General features: G+C 44.8%; 1 protein-coding gene across 1 annotated transcript in view; it reads right to left on the bottom strand.

Moving 5' to 3' along the window:
• Nucleotides 1–14,426, bottom strand: part of XYLT1 (xylosyltransferase 1) — a 168,227-nt gene that overhangs the window by 106,276 nt on the left and 47,525 nt on the right. The window contains 1 exon segment of the mRNA XM_070955338.1: nucleotides 3,742–3,780. Coding sequence (XP_070811439.1) covers nucleotides 3,742–3,780 — 39 coding nt within the window.

Raw genomic sequence — 14,426 nt, 5'->3', positions numbered from 1 at the left:
GAGTTGCCTGATCGGCAGAGGCTTTTTTTTGTTTTAAATGCCTCTGACAATCCCAGCTGAGTTGCCTGATCGTCAGAGGCTTTTAAAGAAAAAAAAGCCTCTGACGATCAGGCAACTCAGCTGGGATGGTCAGAGCCTTTTGAAAGCATTTTTTTACAACCTCTTTCCTGAAGAGGTTGTAGAAAAAATGTTTTTAAAAGTAAAAAAGAAAAAAAAATTGGCCACGCCCACCCGGTCACATTACGCCCCCAGCAAGCCACGCCCACAGAACCGGTAGTAACAAATTTTTGATTTGGATTAAGGATATTAGCTCCCCCGCACTCCCATCACTACAGAAGTCTGAGGTTTGAAGCAGAACCTCCCATGGTAGGGTTGGAGATGTGTCTATAGAAATTCACAGCTTCATTAGATAGATGGTACAAATGTAAATAAAAAATAAAACCAAAAGTACACATATAAACTGGGTAAAACCGGGCTTAACAGCAGCGACTGTGAGAGGGATCTTGGAGTCTTAGCGGACAACCAGCTAAATAGGAGCTAACAGTGTGCGGCGGCAGCCAAAAAAGTCAACACAATCCTAAACTGCATTAATAGAGGGATACAATCAAGATCACGGGAGGTACTAATACCACTCTATAAAGCCTTAGTAAGACCACACCTAGAATACTGCATCCAGTTTTAGTCACCACACTATAAAAAAGATGTTGAGACTCTAGAAAAAGTGCAGAGAAGTGGAGACTAAAACATATCAAACATTGCTGGAATTGGGTATGTCTAGTGAAGAGAAGGATCAGGGAAGACATGATAGCAGTCTTCCAATATTTGAGGGGCTGCCACAGAGAGGAGGGGGTCAAGCTATTTTCCGAAGCACCCGAAGGCCAAACAAGGAATAATGGATGGAAGGGAAGGGAGGGAGGGAGGGAAAGGGATGAGGAAGGGAAGAGAAGGAAGGGGAAGGAAACAAAAGGAGAAAGGAAAGGAGAAAAGAAAGGAGAGAGGAGAGGAAAGGAAAGGAAGGAATAAAGGGGAAAGGGAAGAGAAGAGAAGGAAAGGGAAGGGAGGAGGGGAAGGGAAGAGAGGAAGGGGAAAGGAAGGGAAGGGAAGGGAAGGGAAAGGAGAAAAGAAAGGAAAGAAGAAAGGAAAGGAAAGGAAAGGAGAAAGGAAAGGAAAGAAGAAAGGAAAGGAAAGGAAAGGAGAAAGGAAAGGAAAGGAAGAAGGAAAGGGAAGGGAAGGGAAGGAAGAAGAGATGAAGGAAAGGAAAGGAAAGGAAAAGGGATGAAGGGAAGGGAAGGAAATAAAAGGAAGAAGAGATGAAAGGAAAGGAAAGAAAGAAGGGAAGGAAAGGAAAGGAAGAAGAGATGAAGGAAAGGAAAGGAAAAAGAGATGAAGGGAAGGAAATAAAAGGAAGAAGAGATGAAAGGAAAGGAAAGGAAAGGAAAGAAGAAAGGGAAGGAAAGGAAGAAGAGATGAGGAAAGGAAAGGAAGGAAGGAAGGGAAAGGAAAGGAAAGGATTAAGACCATGTCATATAAATTACACATTTGGGACTACTTTGCTACAGTCACCAAGGAGCTGGTCTCCAGTTTCACCTTTGATGACCTTCCCTAACTGCCATTCCGCTATCATTCGAAATACCTTCCATTTGGGCTTCGATGATGCTAGTTGTAATCTTTGGGAGTATTTTTTTTTTCTCCTGTCCAAACATCCGTCAATAGCAATCCCTCGCTGCGTTCCAAATTGTGTTTCCCTTCTATTCCTTGCTTTACTTAAAGAGTAATCCCCTCCCACCTTTAATTTCTGACAAAGTAAAACCAGCCACCGTGGCTTCTGGGAAAGGAAACATGATTCTCAGTCATTAATTTTCCTGTTTTCCAATCAAGAATGTCTTAATTCAGCTTGTGCCCGAATCAATTATACCTGCAGTATACTGAATAATCGGAACAGCCCATGTATTTATGGCTTTAATTATGTTCCCTGCATTTAATTTGGTGTTCAAATTTTTTTTCAGATTCATTTTATATAACGAGATCAAGTTCTTTTTAACTTGCTCAAGGGGGAACCGGGCGTTTCCTTTAATCCTAAATATTTATGTCCTCCTTCTAATGTTCTAAAGCACGGCCATTTTTTTCACACTTACGACTGTCACAGCTTCCCCGTGGTCACACGGTCAAGATTCAGATGTTTGGCAATATATTTATGATGATTGGATATCCTCCAACCATCCTCCAACCATCCTCCAACTTCAGGAGTGGGCTTCAAAAATTTTAGCAAGGGGTTCTCTGCCCGGTTGCTGGGTGGGCATGGCCATAGTGGGCGTGGCCTAGTTGGCCTCCTGCACCACGGCAAGGCGGGGGGCATTTTTGCCCTCCCCGGGCTCTGGAGGCTTTCCTCAAGCCTCTAGGATGATGAAAACGGCCTCCCCAGGCTCCGGAGGCCCTCTGGAGGCTGGAAACAGGCCTGTTTCTGGTCTTCCCGAACTTCCGGTAGGCCCATTTTTCGCCCTCCCCCGAGCCTCCCCATGTGCCCTGCACTTATCTGCATCCAAAATGGGCCATGTTGGGACTCCGGGGAGGGGAGGGGCAGGGTGGGCGGGGCCAGCCAGGAGTGGGATTTGGGGATTCTCCAAACTGCACAGAATCTTAGCTAGAGGTTCTCCCGAATCCCCAACAGCCCATCCCTGGGTCATGTGATCATCTTTTGCAACCTTCTGACAAGCAAAGCCACTGGGGAAACCAGATTCACTTAACAATGATGTCAAGAAAAGTGAAACTCCGGCTGTGTCCATGACATGGCTTCAGTTTCCCTTTGCTTTTCCTGACCTGCGAAAGTTGTAAACGCAAAGATTGTTCATCAAGTGGCTTTTCCATCACCGCCGTCACTCCGCCAAACAGTCGCCAAAGGAGGCAGTCACTACACGAGGACTGCCCGTAATTCGAAACGAAAGAATTCCACAGGAATGAGAGGAGAAAATTGAGAAATTTGCAGCAAAAGCGTTGGTTTGTTTATCAGAAGCCAACATCCTTGGAGAATTTGGCTTCCAGCATCAAAGAACGCCCCCATTCTTAGACTAATTACAAGCTAAAACCTTGCTGTTATGAATTACCGTACTTTTCAATGAACCATTTTAATAGGTCTTCATGACTCAGCCTCTTGAAAGTTGTTGATTATTACTTAATTATAGACGCCTGCATGCTTTGTTCTACATATGGAGTTAGTAGCAGCCGAGCGTTAGCAGGAAATTTTTTTTTCTTTGCCATTGAATTTTGCCATTCCTTTTGCATTTCCCTATAAACTGACTTCAGCCCAGTGATGAAATCCAGCAGGTTCTGACAGGTTCTGGAGAACCGGTAGCGGAAATTTTGAGTAGTTCGGAGAATCGGCAAATACCACCTCTGGCTGGTCCCAGAGTGGGGTGGGAATGGGGATTTTGCAGTATCCTTCCCCTGGAGTGAGGTGGGAACGGAGATTTTGCAGTACCCTTCCCCTGGAGTGAGGTGGGAATGGAGATTTTGCAGTATCCTTCCCTTGCCATGCCCATGCAGCCCTCAATGAAATCGAGTTTGACATCCCTGCCTTAGAAGAAGAAGAAGAAAAAAAAAACCCAATATTGTAGGACGTCTAACTTCCATCCATGGTGTGGATGGGACCTTCATTTTCGACATCCTGAAGTCTTCACCAAAACATCCTGTCATCTGAACCATATTTTTCACCCTTTTGTATGAAATGAAAAATCCAACACTCACCTGAGCTTCAAAGCTTTTATCAGGGTTCAGAGGTTGATCCTGTAAAAAGAACATCAAAAGTTGATTAGTTTCATAAAGCCTGACTGGTCAACAGAGACTGAACTACAGTTAATGAATACACACAGATATTAGGATTGCCAGGTCTGCTTCCAAAAAATAGCGGACAAGCGGGGGTGGATGGGTGGGTTAAGTAGTAAAAAAATAAAAATAAAAATTTACAATTAAATTATATATTTTCTTACAAACATTTTAACACGTATTAAAATAATCACTTCAAAACTTTACTTAAAATTCAAAACATCAAATATATTATAATAATATGTAAAATATTAAATTACATTTTACTTTGCGGTCGTGTGTATTTTTTATTTGACCGCGCAGCTTTGATCAATTCTTTTGTGTTTAAGGAATAATTCTTTCATTTCAGTACAACGTTGAGAAATATTAAAAAAATATACAAAGTTCACTTCGAACTGATGGTACAAGCAGTCGGTTATGTTCGTCAGTCCACAAATTTCCCATGACACTGAAAATTCGTTCAATGTTTGCATTTGATACCGGAATTGATGCACAATATTGGAACAGTTTCAGTAAACTCGGAGCTGGCTCTTTCTTAAAAAAGTACGTCCACTTATCAAGGGATGAATCGCCCTGCAGATGAACATAACCTTCTTCTCCTATCCTTATTCTCTTAGACTGTACAGCTTTAGATTACGTACCATTTCATCATAAAGCTTTTGAATAAAAAAAAAATGTCCACTATTTTGTGAAAAAAAAATAGTGAACATAATGTGAAAAAAACGGACTGCCCGCTCAAATAGTGGACACCTGGCAAGGGTAGCTCCGACACCTGCGAAGACCAGCGGCATGCCGGAAACCAGCTGGTGACGGCACCCATGCCCACAGAGAGGGCTCTGCATGTGACCTCTGGCCCACATGCCATAGGTTCGCCATCACAAGGATAAGCATTCAATTGGAAGGAGATTTCGGAGAAAGAACTCCAGTGACGTTTTTTGGGTATTCCTAAATCAATCTGAATAGCGTTTTGGCCTCCTAGCAGAGATTTTTTTTTTTTAAATGTTGCAAGGTCCCATAAAATGCTAAATGAATTCATGCAGCCCTCATAAATCAAACCAACCATTTAACTGGGGGTCAGGGAGAAGCAAGACTCAAAATATACAACTGAGTTTCATTTGTAAGCAGGAGACCTTAAACTCTGCAGGACCGTAACTGCTCCAACTGAATCCTAGCTTGAGTTTTGATAACATTCCCACTTTGACTGTTAGGCTTTTCAAAAACCACACTACCCCTTTCCTTCCTCCCCCCCGCTCTTCCGTTCTGCCCCACGGCTCCTGCAATATAGCTAAAAACTAGCATTTTTTTTTTTAAAAAAAATTGTTTGTGAAAATAAGCGTACTTCTTCCTGGCTATTCCCAGTTCACTGTCCAAGCAATTCACTTTTCAATTATCTGAAACGTTTGGGGGCTATTTTTAAAGGCCACCCCTAGATGGAACACGCTGCAATCATTCGAGCTGCCAGTTATCAGAAGGGGAATAATTGTTTCAAAACAGTTTGCCGAGAAAAGAGGAGAGTTTTCTCTACCAGGCCAAGACAAAGGATTCTTGAACCCCCTCGGACTCCTTACGCAGAACAAAATAGAACATCGGAGGATTCTTAAGCGACAAGGAATTGCTTCTTAAGAGCCACCAACACTGAAAAAGTTTACCCATTCTGAAAAGTGAATTGGGGCATTCTACTTCCCAGGATGTACTGTGTTTTCCCGAAAATAAGACCCTGTCTTGTATTTTTTTGAACCCCGAAATAAGCGCTTGGCCTTATTTTTGGGGAGGTCTTATTATTTTGGGGTGCATGGAGGAAACCAGAGGAAGTGGCAGGGACCGCCTATGCATGTGTTTAAATATTTCCGGGGAGGGCTTATTTTAAGGGGAGGGCTTATTTTAATGCATGTGCTCAAAAGCCCGATTGGGCTTATTATCAGGGGATGTCTTATTTTAGGGGAAACAGGGTGTGGCTGTGAAAGTTGGACCATAAGAAAGGCTGAGCGCCAAAGAATTGAGGCCTTTGAACTCTGGTGCTGGAGAAGACTCCTGCGAGTCCCTTGGACTTCAAGGTGATCAAACCGGTCGGTCCTAAAGGAGGTCAACCCTGACTGCTCTAGAAGGCCAGATCCTGAAAAGGAAACTCAAATATTTTGGCCACCTAATGAGGAGGAAGGACTCCCTGGAGTAGAGCCTAATGCTGGGAAAGACTGAGGTTAAAAGAAGAAAGGGACGGCAGAGAATGAAGTGGCTGGATGGAGTCACTGAAGCAGTTGGCGTGAACTTAAATGGACTCTAGAGGATGGTGGAGGACAGGAAGGCCTGGAGGAACATTGTCCATGGGGTCACGATGGGTCAGACACAACTTCGCAACTAATAACAACAATAAAGGAAGGCTGAGCGCCAAAGAATTGAGGCCTTTGAACTCTGATGCTGGAGAAGACTCCTGAGAGTCCCTTGGACTGCAAGGCTATCCAATCAGTCAGTCCTAGAGGAGATCAACCCTGACTGCTCTTTAGAAGGCCAGATCCTGAAGAGGAAACTCAGATACTTTGGCCACCTAATGAGAAGGAAGGACTCACTGGAGAAGAGCCTAATGCTGAGAAAGATTGAGGGCAAAAGAAGAACGGGACGGCAGAGAACGAGGTGGCTGGATGGAGTCACTGAAGCAGTTGGCGTGAGCTTCAATGGACTCCAGAGGATGGTAGAGGACAGGAAGGCTGGAGGAACGTTGTCCATGGGGTCGCGATGGGTCAGACACGACTTCACAACTAGTTGTTGACTACCTGTAGTATCGTTCTTTCCTTGATCCCAATTCTGCCAAATAGATCACACAAAGGTACACAACAATTTATAAAAGCCAACAAATATTGACCGAAGGAAAAACTGGCCCATCAACCACACACCCTGTTCGTATCCGTTCCATTGGAGCACTAAGCACAATTTGCTTTAATTCTGCATCACGCCTACACAGGTACACATACTAATATACAAGTAGATACAGGGAGTCCTTGACTTACGACGGTTCGTTTAGTGACCGTTCAAAGTTTCAACGACACTGAAAAAAGTGACTTGGGACCGTTTTTTCACATTTACGACCAGTGCAGCATCCCTAGGGTCACGTGGTCAAAATTCAGACGTTTGGCAACCGGTTCACATTTTGTTGTGGCCCGTCAGCGGCCTGTGCAGTTAGTAGCTGATTCTGACAGCGAGGAGGCTGGTGTGGTGCTGCGCCAGCAGCCTGTGCAGCTGCCACTCGAGTCAGACAATGAGGAGGATGGAGAAGATGTGGTGCCAGAGGCAGGGATTCAGCCGGGCCTTCAGAACCTCCAGAAGCTCCCTTAAGTGAAGAGGACGAAGAGGAAGAGCCTCTTCTCAATGCACGGGCACGCAGAGCTGCCAAAAGGCAGGAGTGGCTCCTCAGGAGGAGGTCTCCTTGAGAGTAAAGCTTTGGGCTAATTGGCCACTCCCTTAGCCTATTTAAGGAAGGACGACAACTGAGGCAATTTGCAGGGAACAACTTCGTTCATTCTCCTTTGCATCTTGATCTTAGTTCTCTTATCAGTTTCCTGCAAATTGCTTCTGGGCTTTCTGCCAACCATAGTAAGATTACTATTATTTATTCTTTGGATTCTTGTAGGCTGTTAAGAAAGTTAATTAACAGCCTTTGTTTGAAAAAGACTGATTTAATTTAGTAAACTAAGGTTTGTACAGACTTTGTGTGTGCTGCATTCTTTGGGGTCCGTAGCTGAGGCAGAACACATTTATGACGGTTGCAGTGTCCCCAGGGGTGGGGGGGTGGGGTCACGTGATCTGCTTTTGCAAACCTTCTGACCTTCACAACCATGTGACTAACTGAACAGTTGCAGTGATTCACTTAGCAACAGTGGCAAGCCAAGTCATAAAATGGGGCAAAAGTCACTCAACAAAAGGCAAGACTAGAAGACCTCCAAGGTCCCTTCCAACTCTATTATTCTATGTTTGTTAGGAAATGGCTATTGTCTAACTAGTTGGTCAGGCAATATATAAACTATCAATACATGTTTGCCAAAAGATATTATATTGCTTTAAGACTGTATTGCATCATCCTGTATCCTGATTGGCTAAGCTCTGTAGCCAATGTACTTAAGGGGAAGCCTGAATCATGGCTTGTGGACACTACACCATTTTATCTGCTTATTTGCTGTTACTCTCTACCTGTTCTCTCTGTATGAACACTGTTTGATCATTGCTACTTGTTGCTTTCTACTATTTATTGAATGTTTTAATACTAAACGTGTTCCTGTTTGAAACTCAAGAAGAACTGTTTTATTATGTAATGACAACAACTGGTAAGAAGACTTTGTACTTGGAATATCCCTGAATTGATATTTTAACTATCGCCTTATCTGTGTATGACTTGGATTGTTATTGGACTTTGCTTTACTTTTTTCTAAAAAGTAAAAGACTACCACAACTCAGTGTGTCAGTATATTAACTGTGGTTATTCACTCTCAGCTGCTTTCATGTGCATACTCAAGGGGTACTCTGCTCAATAACCCATAACATCGGTTATGAGCCAAGAATATCCTTAAAAATGTTCTACCTTCTCTATATCCATAAGAAGCTACCTTATGCAGCCTGGATCATTTTCCCTCTTCTTTTATGCCCGAGCTGGGATTTGGATGAAAAAAATGCATTTATTTTAATTCTGTATTAAAATCTTAAAAAAGCCATTGAAAAAGAGCTGACACTGAATATTGAACATGGCTTTTGGCAGCAAACTCGCCCTGCTAGAAGAGAAATAATTTAATCATTTGCTAGACCAGGTATCACCGCTACATTAGAAAGATCAACTTCGTTAGGAACTATTCACTGTTAATTTGAAGCTGGGCACTTGGAGCCAAGAAAATGATTTGTACAATCTGTTGCAACGCTCCACTGCGGAAGCTTCCCAAGCTGGTGAAAAGAAGAGGATGCAAAACCGAACAATTCAAAACCCAAGTGGTTCTCGGCTTAACACCCACACTTGTGACAGGAAACTTTGTGGTTAAGCGAGGTGCTTGTTAAGTGACTCGAAACCCATTTTGTAACCTTTATCAGTGGTGGGATTCAAATAATTTAACAACTGGGTCTCCGCCCTAATGATGGGCTGGGTGGGCGTGGCCATGGTGGGGGTGTGACAGGAAGCACTTGGTCTCTTGCACCCCCCTGGGAGGAAAAATGGGCCATGGGGGTGGACATGCTGCCCTCCCACACCCCATTTTGGGCCTAGTAGGCCTCCCTGCAGCCTCCTGAGAATGAAAACGGTCCACAGGGGAGTGCGCCACACCCCCTCCCCCCGTGCCCCACTTTGGGCCTAGTAGGCCTCCCTGAGGCCTCCTGGGAGCAAAAACGGGCCTGGGAGCGAAAGTGGAAGGGGCAGGGAGGCGGTGGAGCCAGCCAGTAATTTAACTACCGGTTCGCCTGAACTGTCTCGAACTGGCTGAATCCCACCACAGACCCACAGGGTCGGGTGGGGTGGAGGAAGAGGAGGATAGAAGAAGGAGAAGGGGGAGGAGTAAGAAGAGGAGATGAGGAGGAGGAGGAAAAGGAGAAGGAGAAGGAGGGGGCGGTGAAGGAAGAGGAGGAGGAGGAGGAGGAGAAGGAAGAGTAAGTTCATATGAAAGACATTTCCCTACACAATTTTTTCTATCCTCCTTCTCCTTCTCCTTTTCCTTCTCCTCTTCCTCCTCTTCTTCTTCCCCTTTTCTTTCCCCTCCTTCTCTTCTTCTCCTTCTCCTCCTCTCCTCCTCCTCCTCCTTCTTCTTCCCCCTCCTTTTCTCCTCCTCCTCCTCCTCCTCCTCCTCCTCCTCCTCCTCCTCCTCCTCCTCCTCCTCCTCCTCCTCCTCCTCCTCCTCCTCCTCCTCCTCCTCCTCTTCTTCTTCTTCTTCTTCTTCTTCTTCTTCTTCTTCTTCTTCTTCTTCTTCTTCTTCTTCTTCTTCTTCTTCTTCTTCTTCTTCTTCTTCTTCTTGCCCCTCCTTTTCTTCCCTTCTCCTCCACGTCTCCTTCTCCACCTCCAGAGCCCTTCCCCTCAATGAAAGGCAGATGGCCAACCCTTGGCAGGAGCATTGCCCTCTCTTCCATACAAAACCCGCTCTATTTAAAAAAATCACTGGCATGCCCACCGCAGCTCCCAGGTCCATTAAAGCCTCCTGTTTGCCAGTCGACAAAAGCTAAGAATATAATTCCACCACTTCTTTAAAAAGCAAATCAGGTCCCTCTCGCTCTCTCTCTGCCCACCCTCAACGAAGCCTCCCACAAACACTGAGAATAGCTCCTTGTTTCCTACTTCCTCAGACGTCCTCCTGTCGTCTTGCGGCAGAGGAAAACTCACAAAAGCCTGGCCTTGCCAGCTAGCACCCGTATGCAACTTCCTGTCCAACATGCTCCATGCTCCTAGGCTGAGAAATCGACCTTGTTGAAAAGCTCCTGAGCTTTCAGATTTGCTCCCTTAAAACAGGACGGGGATTCAGCCGAGCCTCAGCATCTTGGATTACCATTTAGCCCTGCCTTGGAAATAAAAAGAGGTTTTTATCCCTGCCAGGAGTAACAAGGTTGAAATGAAAAGAGGGAGGGGAGAAAAAAAAAAGAGAGGAGGTTTTGGAATACAGTTTACTGTGGCAGAGAACAAATGCTTGACCCATACAATGGGGGCCTTTCAGGAATTGGCAGCCAGGCTTAGTGGGGAGGGCCATTTGGGGTTTAAAAGGCACCTCCGCTACATTGATGGCAACCCTGATTTCCAAAAATTTCCCAGACTATGAAATGAGTTCCAACCAGGGGTGTAAATCCAGCAGGTTCTGACAGGTTCTGGAGAACCGGTAACGGAAATTTTGAGTAGTTCAGAGAACTGGCAAATACCACCTTTGGCTGGCCCCAGAGTGGGGTGGGAATGGGGATTTTGCAATATCCTTCCCCCACAGTGGAGTGGGAATGGGGATTTTGCAGTATCCTTCCCCTGGAGTGGGGTGGGAATGGAGATTTTGCAGTATCCTTCCCCTGCCATGCCCAGCAAGCCCACACCACGCCCACCAAGCCACGCCCACAGAACCAGTAGTAAAAAAAAATTGAATTCCATCACTGGTTCCAATCCTATTTCGCAATTCCAAATCACGTTTTGCTAAAGTTTTTTCTTTTAAAACAAACTAAAAAAAAAAAAAGCAATCAATCCTAAAAAAAATCTGCCAAGGTCTTGACACAGCATTTTAATCAGGTTAACAAAAACGATGTATAAATTTTCAAGCTTTCGAGTTACTTTTCATCAGGCAAGACGGTGAAAAATTCAGCAATCTCTTCCCTGGCCCTGGAGGTGTAGTGGCGGGGGAGTGGAGGTTTGCGTGTGGTTTTTTTTTCCTTGCACGTTTTAAAATTTACTTTGACTTATCTTCCCTGTTACAAAATTCTTGGAAATGCGAGAACTTGTAAAACCGTCCTTGCCAAGGACAGAGATTGCACTGATTTCAATATTAGACGTGAAAACTCTTCTGTGCAAATTTGGTTATTGCACCACTTGGCCTATAAAAATGTATCAGCAGAGACCACTTGTTGCATTATTTAAGAGAGAAAAACCTCCTTTAAAATCCTATAACAATTCTATCAGCCCATCTCGCTATCTGCGAAACACCAGATTAACAATCGGAATCTCAAACAACAAGGAATTTCAAATAACAATCGCTATCTTGAAAAAAAGTTGAATGGCTCCGTTGTTTAGCCAGTGTAACTTATTTACCTAGGATACTGATCAAGAGAAAGAAAGAAAGAAAGAAAGAAAGAAAGAAAGAAAGAAAGAAAGAAAGAAAAGAAAGAAAGAAAGAAAGAAAGACGGAGGGAGGGAGGGAGGAGGGACAGAAAGAAGGAAGGATGGAAGGAAGGAAGGAAGGAAGGAAGGAAGGGAGGAAGAAGGGAGGGAGGGAGAGGGAGGGCAGAAGGCACAGAAAGAAAAAAAGAAGGAAGGAAACGAAGGAAGGAGGGAAGGAGGGAGGGAGGGAGGGAGGAAGGGAGGAAGGAAGAAGGGAGGAAGGGCAGAAAGAAGGGAGGGACAGAAAGAAAAAAGAAGGGAGGAGGAAGGGACGGAAAGAAAAAAGGAAGGAAGGAAGGAAGGACAGAAAGAAGGAAGGAAGGGCGAGGGAGGGTTAGGGTTAGGGTTAGGTGTCATGTTAGGTGTGACCGCAGCCCGCTTTCCAAGTTCCGGATCTTCCCACTTGTCACTAAATGAGGACTACCACTAACGTCAAAAAGCTTCCCCGTGTTAAAAAAAAAAAAGGCAACGGAAGTGATGAAAGACAATACAGAAACACAGAAGTCCCAACAGGCTGAAATAACCTGGAATAAGAATTCGCACCCGTTCCTAAGCTAAGTCGAGACGTCGATTTATTTGCGCTGGGCTTATGTGGTTGTGCAACCCCAACATTGTGGATTGTTCCAAGAAAACAACAGGCCTAAGAAAGCAAACAACAGTCATTGTGGCGCAAGAAGGATTTCCTCTTTTTTGCTACCTTCTTCTGGCAAACATCTCTGTTTTATTTGGTTGTACAGACAACGGAACTTACAGGACAAAGCTAGCTTTTGTTTCTAATTCCCCACAGGAGGTGACAGAAGTCCTGTTTTATTTTTAGTTTTTCCACCTTCGGCCCTCCCCCTCCTTCACAGCTGGATTCTGCTCTCATTTCAACTTCTAGCCTGCATCCCAGCCCAGCTGCCAGCAGCTTCTTGTTCTAGAAATGGCTGATGTTCGTTAGGGTTGGCAAAGTAGAAAAGTTGAGGCTGTGATTTTATTTTTCCTGTGCTGAAAAACGCAGAAAACAATGCGGGTTTTCTTTCTTTCTTTCTTTCTTTCTTTCTTTCTTTCTTTCTTTCTTTCTTTCTTTCTTTCTTTCTTTCTTTCTTTCTTTCTTTCTCTCTGTACCCACACCTTTCTTCCCTCTTTCTCATTTTTCTATCGCCTTTTTTTTATTTGCATTTTGTGTTGTGATCGTTTAAATAACATTCTTCATTTAAACAAACAAACAAACAAACAAACAAACAAACAAACAAACCCATCAGACAGGCTTTCCTAGACTGTGAAATCAGGATGAATGTTTCAGTGCAGAAAATTATTTGGACAGGCTGGAGCCCTGAAGGGGGAAGCTTCACCAAAAAAATTGCTTTGAAGCAAAGCTCCAAACCAGGAGGTGTTTGGTGCCCTCCCTCCCTCCCTCCCTTCCTTCCTCCCTCCCTCCCTCCCTCCCTCCCTCCATCTCCTTCCTTCCTTCCTCTCCCTCCCTCTTTCCTTCCTTCTTTCCTCCCTCCCTCTTGCCTCCTTCCATCCTCCCTCCTTCCTTTCTCCCTCCCACTCTCCATCCTCTCTCCTTCCTTCCTTCCTTCCTTCCTTCCTTCCTTCCTTCCTTCCTTCCTTCCTCCCTCCCTCCCTCCCTCTCCTTCCTTCCTCTCCCTCCCTCTTTCCTTCCTTCTTTCCTCCCTCCCTCTTGCCTCCTTCCATCCTCTCTCCTTCCTTTCTCCCTCCCACTCTCCGTCCTCTCTTCTTCCTTCCTTCCTTTCCTTCCTTCCTTCCTTCCTTCCTTCCTTCCTTCCTTCCTTCCTTCCTTCCTTCCTTCCTCCCTCCCTCTCCTTCCTTCCTCTCCCTCCCTCTTTCCTTCCTTCTTTCCTCCCTCCCTCTTGCCTCCTTCCATCCTCTCTCCTTCCTTCCTCCCTCCCACTCTCCATCCTCTCTCCTTCCTTCCTTCCTTCCTTCCTTCCTTCCTTCCTTCCTTCCTTCCTTCCTTCCTTCCTTCCTTCCTTTCTTCTTTCCTTCCTCCCTCCCTCCTTTTCTTCTCTTCCTGTGAACTGGGTACATCAGTATGACTTTCCCATGTGGATTTCAATACTTCTGCACATGTGCAGAGGTCTGTTTCCCCACCAGTTTGACATGATCGGTCGAATCAAAATGAGCTGACTTTGTGTTTTTGTCGAATTGCAGAACTTGGGAGCATATTCACTAGAAGAAAGCTAGTGCTGGATGGGTCCTTTCTATGTCAATTGTACAGCCAGTTTGGTGAAATTGTGAAGGCATCAGGCCAGAAACCAGGTGACTGTGAGTTTTAGTCCTGCCCTGGGCACAAAAAGCCAACTGGATGACATTGGGCCAGTCCCTCTCTCTCAGCCCTACGAAGGAGGCAATGGCCAACCACTTCTGGAAAAACCTTGCCAAGAAAACTGCAGGGACTTTTCCAGGCAGCCTCTGAGAATCAGACACAATTAAATGAAAAAACAAAAACAAAAGAAGTTTTACACAAAACTGTTTCTCAACCTGTTTCTTCTACAGAGGAATTATTGAGTCTGTCATCTGCACCTCTATAACTGTCTGGTTTGGTTCTGCAACCCAACAAGACTTCAGTGGCTACCAACCTGCCTTCCATTGAGTATCTGTATACTGCACGAGTCAAAAAGAGGGCTGTGAAAATATCTACAGACCCCTCGCATCCTGGACATAAACTGTTTCAACTTCTACCCTCAAAACGACGCTATAGAGCACTGCACACCAGAACAACTAAACACAAGGACAGTTTTTTCCCGAACGCCATCACTCCGCTAAACAAATAATTCCCTCAACACTATCAAACTATTCA

The sequence above is a fragment of the Pituophis catenifer genome, unplaced genomic scaffold (assembly GCF_029215685.1).
Source record: "Pituophis catenifer annectens isolate HBS135680 unplaced genomic scaffold, rPitCat1.0.hap2 SCAF_16, whole genome shotgun sequence".
NCBI lineage: Eukaryota > Metazoa > Chordata > Lepidosauria > Squamata > Colubridae > Pituophis > Pituophis catenifer.
The sequence above is the reverse complement of the archived record's forward strand: the minus strand, read 5'-3'. Positions and strand labels throughout refer to the sequence as shown.